Source organism: Erpetoichthys calabaricus, chromosome 3 (genome assembly GCF_900747795.2).
Source record: "Erpetoichthys calabaricus chromosome 3, fErpCal1.3, whole genome shotgun sequence".
NCBI lineage: Eukaryota > Metazoa > Chordata > Cladistia > Polypteriformes > Polypteridae > Erpetoichthys > Erpetoichthys calabaricus.
Genome location: NC_041396.2, coordinates 204,518,453 through 204,537,128, shown reverse-complemented (window position 1 = coordinate 204,537,128; position 18,676 = coordinate 204,518,453). Strand labels below are relative to the sequence as shown.

Below are 18,676 nucleotides of genomic sequence, written 5' to 3'. Positions count from 1 at the left end.
CCGAAGTACAATTTGTATATCTTCTTAAGATAATTGGGCTATATCGTGCTTTTGTCGTGAATGAACCACACACATAACAGAAGCTGTCTGGATGATTAATACAATTTCTAAGCATGATAACAACTTAAATCAATCACAGTTAATGACGTCTGTAAAGTAAAAATACAGACAACTGTTGTTAAATCTTGTAATACACTTAGGCTAATTATAACAAATATCATGCAATATATAATTAGCTTCCTCACAAAAACTAGACATGCTAGTGAAAAACTAAACACAGTATTGAAATCAGCATAAACAACACTACAAAACCCACATAAAATAATCTCTGATGAAAATGACCTGTTGACCAGTGTGATTGTTGTTCTGCATATACAGTATTTTTGTATACAAAATATAAAGTCAAAGATAAAAAATGGATGCAGGCAGTTCATGAAGCACAACATCGGCGACTTGCAGTGCTATGCTATTCTGTAACTGCTGTAGACCAGCACTAACAGCACGCTTGTCGACTACTAAATGTGGAACATTATTGAGGCTTTCTTAGATTGTTTTCATGTTTAACTTTAAACTTTTCAGTATGTTCGGATATCTCTGACCTCAAGGACACGATCCACTTGTGAAAATTGCTTTCCTTAGGTTAGGTGCAAATAGCCAAGAATTTCTTGTCAGTCAATAAGTCGATCAGGGACATATAGCTTTATATATAAAGATGTACTGTATATCACAAGCATATTTTTTATGTAGAGCACTTTTGTATTGTAATCACAATAGAAAGGTATGAATTAAATGTGAGAATTCTAAATGCTAGCGTAATCAGACATGCTGGATGGGATGTGCTGAACAGTTATTCCTTTTTGGGCACAAGCAGATTCCATAAGGGAACTCCACAAGGCGAATGATGTATCAGAATATTACAGTTTACATTTTCTTTGTAGAGTGAGTTTGTCCTGGAATGTTTTGTTTTTGATTTACTGTGTGTTACCGTTATTCAGCTTGCTGTGTAGTTGTCAGATTTTGCTAATCCATATTCACTTCTTAAGAACAGGATGACACAGGCAGGAATAGATGCATCATCCAGGCTGTTAGGCTGTGATAGCCATTCCAGCAAGTAAAAAGAATGCTTCATATTTACAAGAACTTGAATTTGGGTCTTTTATTCATTCTGCTCTAGTGGCATGTCCAGCTCATTTAGCTCTTATCTGTAGGGTGCATTAGTTTCCATAGAAACTCATTTGCAGTGACTATGCTTGTTTGATGCAGCTAATGAAAAGGGCACTATTTAAAGACTTAAACCCATGCTTAGAAGTATAAATAATTTCTATGAAGGCATACAACAATATTTATTTTTATATCTGCTTTATATCTTGTTTATTCTAATCATACACCATACTGGTGTAAACCATAGATATTCATTCATTCATTTTCTGAACCCATTCTTTTTAGAAAAAAGAGTTGCAGCAACCTCTGGCAGCAATGATATCATTTCAAGGGAACACACTCATATAAAAACCAGTCCAGTGTAGCATTGGCATCACACTTAAAAGCATGCCATTGGACTGTGGGTGAAAACTGGAATCCTAAATCTGTGCACTCTGAAGGAGAACATACTGCACAACCGCCAGGCAAAAGACTCCACGGCCAAAACTACATCTGGGATCCAAGCATTGCTGCCCACTTAAATTACTTAAATAGTATTATTAATATAGGTACACATGTGTAAAATTAACACTTTAACTTTATTTTCCACTGAACAACGTTTGTCTTTTTTTGCTTATGGGGTTCTAGTACCAGAGATAGGTAAAAGAAAAAAAACAATATTCACCTATTATTTGAGATAATATGCTGTGAACAAATAAGCAAAAAGAACAATCATAAAGTGTTGGGGAATCCACTCCGTATAATGCAACAACAACTTCAGCAACAAAACGAGTACAGTAATCCCTCGCTACTTCGCAGTTCACTTTTCGCGGATTCACGACTTCGCGGGTTTTTAAATACAAGTGATTGCCCGCCTATCACAGAAGTTATGTTCCAGACCCATCAGCAACAGGAGAAAATCCGCGATATAGAAAGACCATATAAATAAACATTTTTATAGTTTAAGCCTTAAAATACCCATCCCACATGCTTTAAACACATGTAAACTTATAAAACACACTTTGTTAACACATATGATATGTGGATGTCGGGCTAAGGATATGAGTAACATCTCACTATTATAAAACATTTTAACTTCACGCAAGACAAGACAGTGAGACAGGAAAATTGGTGATGTACAGGCTTTTAAATTATTGACAGGCAGAGCGACAAGCAGCACAAAGTCCACTTCTCCTTAGCGTTCATTCAGCTCCCCACCCCCTTGACAATGCGAACTGCGCCTCCGGGGAGGGGGGTTTGAGCGAACGTGCTTTCAGCCCTCACACACACACCCACACACACTCCTCCTCCTTCCGAACGCGCAGAGCGACAAGCAGGCATTTTGGCAGAAGCAACACAAAGTCCATTTCTGCTCAGTGTGAGTTCAGCTGCCCCCCTTCACAAAGCGAGTGCAGACACATTGACGTCTGATTGCTGCGTGCAGTGTTGGTCTGCGGTGTTTAAGAATGTAGAAAGTGTTTAAGAGCATAGGAAGTGTTTATAAGAGTGTGGGAAAGGTTAACAAGAGATTGAGAAAGGTTTATAAGAGTGTGGGAAGGGTTTATAAAGCCTTAAAACATGTATAAATAATAAAATAAATATAGGTCGCTACTTCGCGGATTTTCACCTATCGCGGGGGACTCTGGAACGTAACCCCCGCGATAGGTGAGGGATTACTGTAGTTACAAAAGACTGAATCAAGACTGACTGAATAACAAAATGAATGCTTGGATTTTTATAGGTGGAGAACAAGAAGGGGCGGGATCTCACGCAGAAATGATGTCTGCAGGAGGGTGTGACGAGGAAGCGGAAGTGGGAGGTGTCTTAACTGGTTTTTCCTTCTGGTGGTCTGTGGAAGACGGAGAAAAGGCATTAGTACCATTTATCAACCCTTGCTTCTGTATTTTTACTCCCAGTTGAACCCTTAGACTGCCTCCCAAGCCCACATGTGTGACAATGTTTAAAGATTTTGATTTGGGAAAATCAGAGATCAATCGTGTATTTTAACCACTTTTTCAAAAAACATGGAATACATGGCCAAAGAAATCTGGACAATGCTTCTAATTTGAGGGTTAGGCTACACCCATTGATGACAATTACATAAAATGAGGCATACATCATGGGCTATACCGAAGAACACAATGACTTTCAAAGTGGCAGTGTCATAGTATACCACCTTTTCAACAGGGCAGTTTGTCAAACTTTTGTCTTGCTAGAGCTTTCTGGGTCAACTGTAAATGTTTTTATTGTGAAGTGGAAATATTTGGGGGCAATAACAGCTCAGGTACAAAGAGCTGGGTGACATAAGAACGTGAAACAGGACTTCCAAGTGCTTAAGTGAGCTTGCTACCAAGTACTAAGCTGCCTTTGGAAGCAATGTCGGCATACTGTTCATTGAGAGCTTCATGAAATGTTTCATTGGTTGAGAAGCTGCCCCCAAGTATAAGATCACAGTATGGTTGGAGTGGTGTTAAGCATTCTGTCATTGGGCTCAACGGAATGATGAATCATGCTTCACCATCTGGTAGTCTTGGATTTAAAAATTACAATGATTAAGAAGAAATCAGTCAGAGCAAGACCACTTGTAAACTGTGCAATTTGGAGGTTAAATATTGAAAAACATAACAAATCTACAAAATCATTTGTTCTGACACCAAAAGGATACAGTATATGTCAGTCATTTCCCATAACAGTTACGCAAAAAATAATGGAGTGTGTTGTAATTCTCATTGTCAGTGATAATGAAGGCTTCTGAAACTGCATGAGCATGCTGGAACTGTGATATGTCTTACCAAAGTAGTTGTCCCAAGACTGTATGCAGGTGTCAATCAAGATGACAGAGACAGTTTCCCTTACCTGTGATAGCTGGACTTCCAGAGGAGAAGACTCAGATGTATCAATTACTTAACTAGGGTACTGTATGAATGGAAGCTGAAGAACAAAGATCCAGTGATTGTGACCAGTAATACAGCAAATATGGCAGTGAGTCTTTTGGAGCTCCTTCATGTTGGCTATTTTGCACACATCCTCAACCTCATCTCACACACTGCTGTAAGGATTCCAGCTGGTTCATAACTGCTTAGTCCAGTCTGATGTATTACAAGTGTCAAGTCAAGTCTGCTGTGTTGGTGGAAGTGGTGTTTCATTGCTTGCAGAAGTCAGGCTTCATTCACAATAAGGCCAAGAAGTCCACCATGTGCTGTTAGACCAGATTGGGGAAGTCAAACAAAATGATGAGTAAGAATTTTAAGTATCTATGCAGTCCTGCTAAGGCAGATATACACAGAGAATGTTGTGCAGGTTTTAAAGGCTATGAAGACAGCCACAATGCACCTATCCATGCACAGCTTTTAAAAGAGATGTAGGGGATCCCCAGTGACTACATGATGGTGAAGGAGCTCAAAGTTGCTCTGCATAGGTATTTAAAAATGAGTTATGTTCACAAAACTTTGTAACTGCTATTCAGATGAATCATTTAAAATGTTGCCTTTTGAGTTTTTGGTTTAGGAATTTCATTAATACAAGGAGATTCCAATAATTAAAATGCAATGACTAATTTTCAAAACAAGAAGATCTGAAGATGAGCCGTACATGGTGTCAGAAGTGGATCGTCACTTCAACACCCTACCTTTCCTATCTGATGAAGATTGTGAGTACACATACCCTGGATTGACTACTGAAGCACCCACAGAAGGGGGAGTAGTACAGCTGTCTAATGTAAACTGTACAAGCAGAAAAGTATGTGTAAGAAAAATAACAGTCATTGTCAACGGAATTTTTGAATAATTTGTGGTAGCAACAAAAACACTGAATATATTAGGGAATAGAGAATGATTTGTAATATTTTTACAGCAAGGTCATGACTGTGCAGGAGACATTGTACCCAATGCAGCAGGAAGAGAACAGGTCTGTCAGTCATGATTAAGTGGGTGATGCTCCTGTTCCACCAAAGTGATTTTTGTGCACTTTTGGACGTTCTTGGAGAACCATTTACAGCAGTATCCAAAAAACTGGGCACAAGAAGAAGTGGTTCTGCTACGTAGTAGTGAAATCAGTGTTACAGTCAACAAATCCACTAAACTTGTGGAAAGAGAATGAGGGAGAATATGCCCTCATATCCCACCTTGCTAGACAATACCATTGAGTTCTTGTGGCCAGTGTTCTAATTGTGAGGGTTTTCTTAAAAACAAAAAGAAGTTGCCTCAAGCCTAAATTTGTGATCGGCGTCTTCTCTTGCATAAAAGCCTTACATTTTAACACAGTTTTATTTTTACTGGTGTTAATGTCACATTATGATGTGGACTGTTTATCTAGAACAGGGGTGGGCAAATTCATTCCTGGAGGGCCGCAGTGGCTGCAGGTTTTTGTTCCAACCCAATTGCTTAATAAGAAGCCCTTATTGCTCTAGAAACACTTCTGATTCATTTTAGTTGTCTCCCTCGTTAAGATTATGAACCCTTATTACTTATTTAAGTCTTAAACAGCTGCATTCTTGGTTTTTAATTGCTCCTTATTAGCAATAAGATGCAAATGACAAAAGAAACCAGCAGTTATCCATTTTGCTTGTTACCCTTTACACCTGTGTGTATTTATCATGTACTATTTGGTTTAATTAAATACTTGGAAGGAAAGAGAAGAGAAAAAAGTGAAGGATTGAGAATTACCCATCCGTTTTACACTTCAAAGTATTTGGATGATATCCTTAGAATGGAAAAAAAAGCTAGGATATGAGAATGACTTGACATAGCAGAGTTAAAGCACTAATAAGCCATGAAATGTAATTATTGGCAAGGATTGTTTTCTAATTAAGCAACTGGGTTGGAACAAAAACCCGCAGCCACTGCGGCCCTCCAGGAATGAATTTGCCCACCCCTGATCTAGAATATCCGAAATAATGACAAAGTCGTATCTATCTGTCTATTGCTGTAAAAGGACAACTTGCACTACAGAGAGCAGAGCAGTGCAGGTTTGATTGCTCACATTAGTGTTTTCCTGTTTCAGATTTTTATTGCAGGTTCTCAATGTGTTCAATTTTTACACAAGTGTAGTTTTAGATAAATATCCTTCACATCTTTTAGACTTCTTGTATCAGAACATTTCATTATCCATTTCAGAATCGGTACACTTTGAGCACTTGAGGTTTTGTTTCATAGAGCTGTCCTATAGCAACAGTGTTTTTGCTTTACATTTATCTAACTTTTATTTTATAATCTCTTCTGGTGTTCAAGTACTACCCGAGTCTGCCAACTCTCCTTACCTTAAACCCACAAAGAACCTTTGGGATATCCTGGATTGCAACATCTTTAGAAATGACCCTCTGTCTTTCAATGACTGGCAGCTTTGCCAAGTGCTTCCATTCTGCATGCCACAACATCACATTTAGGGGCTCACTGGCTCTTTGCACCAAAAGGGTCAAGCAGTGGTAACTGAAAGATACTGAAGGGATTTTTTTTGTTAGAGTATATGTATATTGTGTGTGTGTGTATATAATACTATTATGTATGACAGAGTAGGAGAAAATAAAGGAACAGAACAAAGGATAGAGTAATTAGTGACTGCTGCATTGTGGGCAAATTAACATTCAGTTGTTCAAAATTAAAATGGAGTACTTTTCAGGCTAGTCTACTTTCTTGGGAAGCAAACATTCAGCAAAACATATACTCTAAGTTTTAAAAAATATTTCAAACTTGTAGAGTGAAACTAAAATGCTTTAGTTCCTGGGATTCATTGAGTAATGTCATATATTTAGACATTAAATGAGGAAAGGGTTGTGCTATGCTCTCCAAATTATGGTCGGCTGCATTCCTTTTGCTTTAATTATCCTTAAAATGTATCTAGAATTTGATTGGAATCGACCTGTGGTAAATTGAATTAATTGGACATTGTTTATAAAACCACACACCTATGTATATAGGGTGCCACAGTTCACTCTGCATATTAGGACAAAAACCCAGCCATGAATTCCAAGGAGCTCTCTGTTGACCATGGCGATCAAGTTTGTGATGAGGCATAGATCATGGAAAGGGTTTAAAACCATTCGAAAAGTTATTTGATTGTTTACAGGAGTACAGTGGCCTCAATGATTGTGAAATTAAAGAAGCTTGGAACCACCAGGACTCATCCTAGACTTGGCCATCTGGCCAAATTGAGTATCCAGGGAAGAAGGCATTGGTCAGTGAATTGACAAAGAGCCCTATGGTCAGTTTAACAGAGATACAGAAGTCCTCTATTGAGATGTGAGAACCTGTCAGAAGGCCGATTATCTTAGCAGCACTCAATCAATCAAGTTTTTATGGTAGATGGCTAGATGGGAGCCTCTCTTGAGTAAAAAGCATGTAACAGGCTGCTTGGAGTTTGTCATATTGCATTTAAAGGACTCTGAGAGCATGAGGAAAAAGACTCTGGTCTGACAAGATAAACAATTAACTCTTTGGACAAAACTCAAAGCAATCTATCTGGCAAATGTCAAGCACTGTACATCACCTGCTTAATATTATCCCTGTAGTGAAGCATAATGGTGATACCATCATGCTAGGTGGGTACTTCTACATATGGCTAAACATTTGGAGAGCGGGGATTTTATGTAAGTCATACACGTGTGTAAAAGTGAAGAGCGGAGGGGGTCCCTTTTAAAGTTCACCCAATGGTTTTACATTGATCAGAGGCTATGTTGTGTATGATGGGCAAGATGATCAGGGGCTTGACGCTGTTGTATAACTGGGACTAAAAGATCACATCCTTAAGCCCCTGAAGCAATCCCCTCCTGACACCACTGATCTGAACCTCATTAGATATCCAAAAACACTTTAGCCTAAATGTTGGTAATCTTTATTATCTTTATTTTCTTGCCAGATTGAAGGTGAGAGAGAAAAAAGAGAGACACCGAAATGAAGAGACATAGAGAGAAAAATGCATACTCTGTAGTTACTCCATGAGGCTCAGGACAACTGGCAATTGGTGGTGCAGATATGGAAAATGTAAACTAATGAGAGAGCTGACCTTAGAAAGTCCACTTTGCCATGTGACGCTTACTATTTGTCTTATTGATGGGGGCAGTTGTCCAGTCCTCATTATTTATGAATGTTTTGGAGACATTTTTTTGATTTCCCATAATTAAACCATGAAGAAATGATTTAAGGTGCAGGCACCAATCCAACAACTTTCTTTATTTCTACAAACCATTATTGCTCAAAGGCAGTGTTGTGCTATGTTTCCAAGTTACACCATTGCTTTCTTTACACTGACTGTTGATTACATGAAAAATGTACCCAACAGAGAAGAGAACACATATGCTTTCATCAGGAAAATATAGTGACAAGAATCTGTGATAAAACTTACTTCCATCTCTGTTTCCTTGTCATAAACATTACACATACAACTGAAATGCAGACCTGATGTTTTTCAAAACTGGAACCTTCATCGTTTCAGTGTTCACATGTTTGGTGAGTTTCCTTTGATCGTCAGGAATGATAGTAACAAAAATAACTTTAACTTCAAAAATGCTGAACCTGTCTTTTTAGTAGAAAAACGGTCAGTTAGCATGTTGGTACTATTTCATCATTTTCTTTTTCTATAAACAATTGTTACAACATCAAAGAAACACAGAAATGAACAAGAGATTTATAAATTACATAGCACAGATATGAACAGCCACTATGTTTTTTCTGAACACATATCAAAAACATAACAATAAATAACAAAAATGTGGTATTAAAAGTTGACATATGTTTTGCGAACAGGTACAAAGCAGTGATCCAAACATTTAGAATCCTCAGCTAACCTGCTGTGCATGGCTGAATGTACAAATACATTGAAAGGCTTCGGATGGATGAAATCCATGCTCTCGACAGGCAGTCTGATCAAGTATAGCATGGTAACCATCTTGTTATGGAGCAAACATTATCACTCTTCTATACCCAATATTCCCAAAATTTTTGTAAGCATAAAATGTTTGCCTTGAGTTTAAAACAGGTTTGTCTGAATAGATTAGAGATAACGAGAGAGCAAGACAAAACATTCCTCTTTTACAACTCATTTTATCAAGATTCAGTAAAAAAATAAAATGTTAGTTTTTTCTTTTTCTTTTTTATTCTTGTTTTTTTACTTTTTCTGAATTATCTGTTTTTGACATTAAATCAGGTTTCCACAGTGCCATTGATTATTAGATCATTTGAAAGAGTAAACTGTGAACTTAGAAAACATCTGCACTTTGTTTTCTAATAAATGGACTCAAAAGCAAAAGTTTTTTTAAATTTTGTTTTGACTAATGTTGCCTTGACTTGGATTATCTTCTAGACCTTTCGATTTGGCGACTTTAAACAGATTTTTGGTAATGTTCCCCTCCTGACTTTCTCACACACAGATTCACTCGCTCATACCGAGTCATCATATAGCCACTAATTAATTTGAAAAACACATCTTTGGGATGTGTGATTAAACCACAGTACACTGAAAAAACCTAGTCAGATATATAGAAAATGTGTACGTCCGTGCAATCAATATTCAGGCCAGGAACTTAAAAGAAGTCTCTTTAGTGGCTGTTAAACTTTGGCAGTGCTAACCAAAGCACTGAAGTGCCACCCTATCTCTTATCCCATTAGTTCCTAAAAATAAAGGTTATTTGTTGCAACTATATTTTTTGGTCTAGTTGATCAAGTTTAGGTCTTTTCATTTCCCAAACCTGCTTATTCCATTTTCAGGTTGTGAGGTGCCAAAATCTATCCAGGCAGCATCATGTCCAAGTGAGAGGTAGGAGCCAACCCATTACAGGATACGTTCAGATTTTGCACCTTTTATAGAACACACTATCAGAAAGCCTTACCTGTTCCACTTAGAGAACAAATAGAGAATAAATTAGAATAAACAATTAGAGAATAAATAGCAGGATTTCTTACATCTGATGCAGTAATTTGAATAATTTATTTTAATACCCCAAAAAAGTGAAAGCAAGCGATTGATGATGACAGTTTGTTCAACATTCCTACATCCCTTGGGTAGGAAAAGACATTTCCACCTTAACTACTCCAGCTGAAGGACATCAGAAGACTTGACTTTATTACTACTTTTGAGGGTTTAAACAACTTGGAAAGACAACTTAAGTGTTAAAGGCACAAAAAAGGAAATACACATTAGCTGAAGGATGACACCTCTTGTAATTTTTTAAAATTAATTTTACTTGAGGTAGGCAACTGTCAGGTAAAATAACCACAACTACACACAGTGTTGTTTCTTCTTCAATACAGAAAGCCAATAATGCCATAGAATCAGTGGTATCTGGGAAATTAGAACTGCTCAAGGCACATCAGTATTGCTAGAGTCAATGTGGCAGATTAAACATCCATGTAAAAGCTTTAATGGGTAATATTTTCTTCATTCATTACATTCTTATATTTATTCTTTTTTTAAACATATTGATTAACAGATTCGCCTTTAGTTCTTACTGGTGTATTTAAAAGTATCCTTGATGCCTTATAGTTCTCAAACCCCAGACTAAACTACAGCCATGATGCTCTTTACATTGCATAGGCAACTTGTGTTCCTCATTCTGAATAAATGCTTTCAGTTTAATTGGGCCTTACTCAAGATTGTGAGCACCCTCTGATGAACTAGTGTCCCATTATGTTTCGGTCTCTGCCTTTTCCCTTTCATGATAGAAGTTTTCTCATCCACTACCATAAACAATTTTTATTTTCTAATTTGGTAGACATTTTTAACAAAGGAAGGCATTAAATTAGATCATAATTTTTGTTTTTAACTTAAAATCTGCACTTTTCATTCCAGTTCCATGCAATATTATTGTGTACATGACCCTCAAACCATTCACAGCAGGATGCAGTGAACAGAACAGCAAATCATGTCGTTCAGGCATATAGCACAAGAAGCAGCATAGGTTACAACAATAAATAATCTATATTAATAGCTGAATTTAATAACAGTGCCATGAGAAACACTTTAGGTCAATATGTTATCCATTTATCTACACATTCCCTTACACGGTTTAGAGAATGTGCCTCAATTAAACATTACTATAACAGCATTACATAACATTCTCAAACCTGTCCTAGTCTAAATCTAGGTCACAGGTTATCCCAGCATCATCAGGGGCCATGTTGGAACCAATTCTGGATGGGGCGTCAGTCCTTAGCAGTGTCCGCTCATGCATATACCCACACAGGGTCAATTTAGAATCTTCAGTTAACCCAACATGCTTACCTGCCAAGAGTTGGAGGATTGGAAGTCTTACTTACTATTTACGGAGAGTTATTCTGGGATTGTCCCAAAAGTACCACTGCAAATGAGCTAATGATTATTTTAAAAAAATGATTTAAGGGTCTCTCCCTACTATTGGCCCACCAAGTTTGGAATGAAGAGGTGATTTGGGTCAAAGACTCTACTTTCAGGGAAGCAGTGTGACTTTCATGCAATCATAATTACAAATAAAATTTATATCTGCAGTATCTATCTATCATTAGTTTTGATTACGTTTGAAATATTTTTGGTTTAGTTTGCTACCTTCAATAACAAAATATATACTTTGTTTTACAAATACTATTTTTTTAGCAAAGATTGTATTTAAATCAGGATATAATTAGGTTACAGATTAAAACATTCATCATCATTGTCAGTATGATTTAGTAGCACTATGATACTGCATGTAAAAGCATTAAAATAGCATGTTTCGTGTAGTTAAAATATATACATAATTTGGCACATCATTTCTTACAAATCCAAAAAATATAAATTGTTTTATTCTTGTTTTATTATTCAACAGGTATTTTGTATTGCAGTAATTTACTTGGGAAATGCTACCTTACTTTATTATACTTAATTTACAAAGAGAAATATAAGGAATAATATGTTAGTGAGAGAGTGAGAAATTCCATATTTAAGAATGTTTAAATCTTACAGGGGCTGGAGAAATAGTCAAGGCTGCTGGCTGGGCAGAAATGGCTCGCCTGGCAGGAGCACACCCTCCATGGAAGTCTTGGCAAAAGCTCTCCCTGGAGTTTTCAAGGCAAAGGCAAATGCCAGCGTGGGAGTGGTGACTGTGGATCAGCTTCTCCAAGCGTTTTATTATTTCGTAGTCAGGCAGTGCTAGGGTGCTGACATTCAGTCCTAACATCTGTGAGACGACCTCACGGAAGTCAACTAGCTGCAAAAACAAATAAAGGAAAAAAATAGAATGGTCACTGGTACTGTACATTGATCAAACACAGATGCCATGGAGGGATATATTCCATCTTAAATTTAAGAATATCAACTGGAAACCTTTACATATTTCTAACATTATACTTGAAGTCTACAACCAAGCTTAATAATCTTTGCAGTGCTTTATTAATAAAGTAGAAGGTTTCAGAAAACAAAATGCAGCATAAGGCCTCTTGCTGGCCTTTCCATATATGGTAGGTACTGTCACAGATATTTTAAGTGGGATTCACATTTCTGCTGGGTCTAGGTCAGGGTTGGCAAAGTCAGTCATGGAGGGCTGCAGGTTTTTGTTCCAACCCAGTCGCTTAATTAAAAAACAATCCTTGACAATAATTACATTTCATGACTTGTTAGTGCTTTAACTTTGTCTATGTCAGGTCAGTCTCATATCCTAGATTTTTTCTTTCCTTTCTAAGGATATCATCAAAATGATTTGAAGTCTAAAACAGAGGACTAATACTCAGTATACTCAATACTAAATACTTAAGTATTTAATTAAACCAAATAGTGCACGATAAATACACAGGTATAAATGGTAACAAGCTAAGTGGAGAACTGCAGCTTTCTTTTGTCATTTGCACCTTACTGCTAATAAGGAGCAACTAAAAACCGAGAATACAGCTGTTTAAGACTAAAATAAGCAATAAGAGTTCAAAATCTTAACGAGCGAGAAAACTAAAATAAAGCAGAAGTGTTACTTGAGCAATAAATGCTTCTTATTAGGCCATTGGGTTGGAACAAAAACCCACAGCCACTGCAGCCCTCCAGGAACAACTTTGTCCACCCCTGGTCTAGGCTGATGTCAACACTCTCTCCAAACATTTTTAATCAGACTCCAGTGTTTGCTTTAAAACAAAACAAGATGAGACATTCCACAAATGAGAGACGATCATTCAGCCCATCTAACATGTTGGTTAGCCAGTACCTAAGCTGTCCTAATATCTTGTCCAGATACTTTTTAAAAGTGGTTGAGATTTCCACTTTAAGTACACAAGTTAGTAGTTTGTTCCAGACTCCATATTCATCTGTGAACTAGTTGACTGCTACAAGCATTATCCTACACTATCCTTTAAAACTTTTGTTTCTACATTTGTCTCATTATTAGTATGATACTACTCTCATCAGTATTCTGTTTTGCCCTAAACTGAAAATGGCTGCAGTCACACTAGGCCCAAATAAATCAGGGCATATTGTTAATGATCTAGCCAATTATTGATCAATCTCTAACATTCCATTTCTTGTTAAAATTCTTGATCACATCGCCTTTGCCCAGTTACATAACATTTGGCTCTAAACTGTTTAATGTATTCTGGTCAAAATTCAGAACAGCACTGAAACTACTCTTGTCAAAGTTAAGAATTTCTCCTCATTTAAGAACTATTCAGATCTTAATACTTGAACTCAGTCCTGCCTTTGATACAGTCTGCCACACCGTTCTAGTTGACTTTCTGGAGAAGCAGTTTGAAATGTTTTGGACTGTGCTTGATTGGTTTAAATCTTATTTACTAGAGTGTTCTCAGTTTGTTCTCATAGGTAATAATAAATCTCACTCTTTCTCTATTCAGTTTCTCAAGGATCGGATCGGGAGTCAATTCTGTTTAGCATTCGTGTTGTCCTTATGGCATGTAACAAGGAAATATGGTTTGGGATATCCAGGGCCGGATTTATATGAAAAGAGGCCCTAGGCTATTCCACTTATGAGGCCCTTTCACCTTCCATTTTTAAGTTTGTAAATTACATGAGAGATAATAAAATACATCATTACTGTGATTAACCAATACATTTTTATGTTTGTTTATTAGTCATATGCGTAGAATTTCTCCTTATTTTCGGTTCAGTGTTTTAGTGTTCACTGTTTTTAGAATAGTGTAATTTTAATTTTGATAACAATTTGAATGTAGGCCCCTCTTGATCTTGAGGCCCTAGGCTGAAGCCTAGTTAGCCTATAGGAAAATCCGGCCCTGGGGATATCACTGCTATGTAGATGTCACTGTACATTGGAATGAAGCCTTAATTTGTTTGTACCACTACTGTTCTTATCAGTTGCTTCCAGGAAGTCTAGCGTTTGTCCAGATTGGTACAGGGTCCACATGTTTGCTCACCTTTCTCCACTTGACCCAATCAAAGGCATCCTTGAGGGTGATGTTGACATGACATATGTCTTCTCTTAACCCTATCTATCCAACATGTCTTTGGCCGGCTGTGCGGTTGTCTTCCATCTAACCTGTGATGTAGTGCTGTCTTAGCCAACAAATTTTTGTTGCTTCTGAGCACATGGCCATACCATTGTAGGCATGCCTTTCATATCTCCTCAATGATTGATGCCATTCCTATCATTTTCCACACATTTACATTTGTGACATTGTCAAAACGTGTCAGTCTGAGTTTCCAAAGGAACATCTACATTTCCATGATGAACAGTGTTTTTTCGTGTTTGTTTCCAAGAAGCAAAGTCAGGAATATAATATCACCTCCACAATTTAAACTGCACAAAGACTGGAGTTATTTTAATAGTCATTCCTTCATCTCTGCACAGAATTAACAAAATTAATCTCTTGATTGATAGCACTCACTGGTTATGCAAGTAATACTGGAGTTAATTTTGGCAGTCAGCTGATATTTGAAGCATGCATTAAAACATTAAAAACAAAATTTCTTTCTATCACCTTCATAATATTGGCAGAATTAGACCATTTCACTTATAGTCTTTGTTGAAAGGCTTATACACAGCTTTATCACTTTTAGATGAGGCTACTGTAATGTGCTTCTTTCCAAACTACACGTAAAATACCTTACGAAGCTCTAGTGTGAGAAAAACTGTGGTGCGCATGTTCATACTTAAACCTCAATGCAACATTATGTTACCCCTGTACTGTCATAATTACACTGACTTCCTGCTCATGTACACATAACATTCAGAGCTGTCTATGGCACAGTCACACAATAAAGACTCAGATAAGCTCTTTATCCCATCGCACTCCCTCTGCTCTGCTGTCTCCTTCAATCTGCTGGCCTATTCCAGCACTGCTGCTCATCTGTGGAATGTTCTACCAGTAGCTATTAGAGAAATGCCCACTCTTAAATGCTTGAAGAAGCAACTTAAAACTTGTCTTTTCAAACCAGCTTTTAAGTGTTCTAACACCTTTTGAGATCTCCTTTTCAAATTTGATATTATTAGTTTCTTTTCATTTTCTTATGTTTTGTTCTATTGTTTTTATTATTCTGGTTTGTTGCATGTTTAATTCTGCTTGGTAAAAATTGTTATTTTGACATTTTTTTCTCAGTTTTATAATATGTTATCTTATTTCTTGCTTGTTGGCTTTGTAGCATGTTAGCTTTGAGTAAATTGTGTTATAAATAATATTAATTATTATTACTATTCATCCAATTCTGACTTCAGAGAAGTCAGCCTCTTCTCTGCACCATGTTTCATCTTTTCCAGTTTCTTCAGATTCTTAGAAAGCTCTTCGATCATCTGATACTGTTCCAAGGTCTTGATCTTTAATGAACAAAGGTGTGTTGAAAACATGCATAATCAAAATTTGCACTTCTTTATTTTTACCTTTCAGTAGTTAAGACTTTGTGGGATGATGGCATAGTGGTGACTGATCCAGCTTTAGGGGTTTGAATCCTACGCATTACCATGTCTGTGTAAAGTATGTTCTTCCTATGACTGCATTCTCTGTGTGACCACCTAAGGCTCCAGTTTTTGCCCTACACCTCCAAAGAATTGTGTTTTATTATTACTACCAGTAACGGCGCACTGCATGATAACATGCAGTGAATACACTTGACTTGAGCATTCATAGTTTTCATACTCTCTCTCTGTACGTTTAGCATTCGTTTACTCAGAGGTTGATGCGCTTGCTGCTTCCTTTGCATCTCTTGTTTTCTTCACTCTAGTGGCCCGCTTCTCTTCTTTCATCAGCATCTTTTCTCATTAAAACTAATTAAGTCAGTGTTTGTGTTGCAATTACTTAGTATGTTTTCTTTAATTTTTCACTTAAGCTGGCACTTAAGTCTTCAATCTACCTCAAGAATGATTTAAGATATGAAGAGTTAGGGGAAGTGACAGTGCCCTGCTGGCTGCTGCTGAGAGTTGATTCTACAATAAAATAAAATAAAAATAAAAAAGAGGAATAACCTTGGAGGTCAATCATCACCCCGAATCTGGATAGTAGATGTCACATAGTATATGTGTACCAAAGTTCAGGTCAATAGTTCAAACAGTTTGCGAGCTACAGGTGATGTAAAATCCTGGACAGACAAGTGGACAGCCACGGTAGCATATTATATAAGAAGATTTCAGAAAGTACATGCAACCTTTAAATATTCATAGAACCTAAGTACATGCAACATTTAAATATTCATAGAACCTAACATTAGTAGTCACATTTTAAAAGGTAGAGTCAGTACATTAATTCTTATTAATATCATAATTTAAAAAGTAGAAATGCCTCTGTCAGGTCAAATTTAAGAAAATTAGCTTATTGTAAAATTTGAGGAACAAGATGGTGATCCAGATGGAGTGGTGGCTCTGTGGCTAAAGGATCTAGGCTAGTAACTCAAAGGTTGCTGGTTCAAATCCCAGCAGTGTCAGAAGGAATGCCACTCTGCTGGGCCATTGAGCAAGGCCCTTAACCAGCAATTGCTCCAGGGGTGCTGTGCAAATAGCTGACCCTGCACTCTGCCCCTAAAACTCTGAGTAAGTTGGGGTATTTGAAAAAGAGGGATTAATACAGTATACCAAAAAATTATAATAATTTCTAGCTGAAATTGAACACCAGACCTAAAATCTCAGCAAGAGCTTTTAAAAAATGCAGTCAGTTTACTAACAGCTGTTAAACAGAAAATCCTCAAGGGGGTAGTTGGTCAAAGTATAAAACATGACTTAAAACATAGCAGACAGGATACACAATAATTCTTAGATTTGACTCTTTCTCTACTGTCTGGGGGTGAGTGGGAAATGCTGTACTTTGAAATGAAGCCAAAGGGAAAAATAAGGGTCACAATTCCATACTCCCTTTCATTGTGAAAAATTGGCACTGTGCCATTATGAAGGTGGGGATCATTGGCTATCTGTTTTTTTTTTTGTTTTGTATCTGGCTATGGACAACAAGAATTTTATTTCCTGGACTCCATCTCCTGTTAGTGGGAATTACTACAGGAGCAGACATATCCTCCCAATACCCTTTCAAGTGTAACAATGGACTTGTACACTTCTAAGTTCTCTAATGCTTATTTTTATTTTAGGAACCCATTTAGACTCATTCCCAGAAAAAATCATTAAAACGTTAAAAATGTGTTTTCTTTTTCTAAATTTGAACTCACATTTTTATTTAGCATGAACAATACTTGGTATATTAAAATGAAAATGTATTCTATGATCCAAGAGTTCAGTGTTCTCCTTTATTAAATGCACAATTTAATAGCAACCATTCCTCTACATCCATTTTCATAGGAGGATTCCTTTCTCTGCATAACAACTCTCTCAACAAGTCTTTTTTTTTTTTTAATAACAAAGACCACTTTCATTGGCATGGTTGAAACATATTGCCCATTACTTGAAGTCAAATTAAACAATGTATTCTTGTGGTTTAAGTTAGGTCTAAGGCCTGTTTACATGGAGATTTGGACATGGACAACGGTTTAGGATTCAGAATCAGAACACTTTATTGCCAGTTAAAGGAACCGTTCTTGGTATTACTCCTGTAAAATGAAAACACTGGACAATATAAACAGCAGTGAACAAACTAAATTAGCACCAGTAGTGTGCTATGATTACAAAGATAGGATCAAATTCTAAGTGGACTGAATACTAACAAGAAGTATCAATGACAATTAGGATGTAGTAGAAAAGGAAGGGGGCTGCACCTGAGTGGTTTTTCGCAAAACTGAATGGCTACAGGAAAGCTATGGTGATGACGTATAGTATTTACCTGCCTCTCCCGTTTCACCACATCCTCCAGGCTCTTTTTAAGAGTTGTCAGCTCACTAGTGACCGCCTCCAGCAGGTTTCGGGTTCTCTCACGCTCCTCTTGGGACTTGTGGGATGTGAAATCCATTTCTGACTTCAGAGAAGTCAGCCTCTTCTCTGCACCATGTTTCATCTTTTCCAGTTTCTTCAGACTCTTAGAAAGCTCTTCGATCATCTCATTCTGTTCCAAGGTCTTGATCTTTAATGAACAAAGGGGTGTTGAAAACATGCATCAAAATAGGCACTTCTTTATTTTTCCTTACACTTGTCAATACTTTGTGCGGTGATGACACAGTGGTGACTGATCCAGTTTTATGGGTTTGCATCCTACAAATGGCCATTGTATGTGTA

The 18,676-nt window shown here is 37.1% G+C and overlaps 1 protein-coding gene and 1 long non-coding RNA gene across 2 annotated transcripts in view; both read right to left on the bottom strand.

Moving 5' to 3' along the window:
- Positions 1-8,736: 8,736 nt before the first annotated feature.
- On the bottom strand, positions 8,737-11,702 carry LOC127527052 (uncharacterized). The gene is made up of 2 exons (XR_007934421.1): positions 9,980-11,702; positions 8,737-9,598 (listed from the first exon to the last, which is right to left on the bottom strand). It is a non-coding gene; the product is annotated as an uncharacterized LOC127527052 (long non-coding RNA).
- Positions 11,703-11,706: 4 nt separating this feature from the next.
- Positions 11,707-18,676, bottom strand: part of ccdc170 (coiled-coil domain containing 170) — a 55,744-nt gene continuing 48,774 nt past the window's right edge. Inside the window, exons 12-13 of the mRNA XM_028797700.2 lie at positions 18,288-18,524; positions 11,707-12,292 (exon numbers count right to left, since the gene is read on the bottom strand). Of these exons, the coding sequence (XP_028653533.1) occupies positions 12,026-12,292; positions 18,288-18,524 (504 nt within the window). The 3' untranslated portion in view covers positions 11,707-12,025. The remainder of the gene's footprint in view (positions 12,293-18,287; positions 18,525-18,676) is intronic.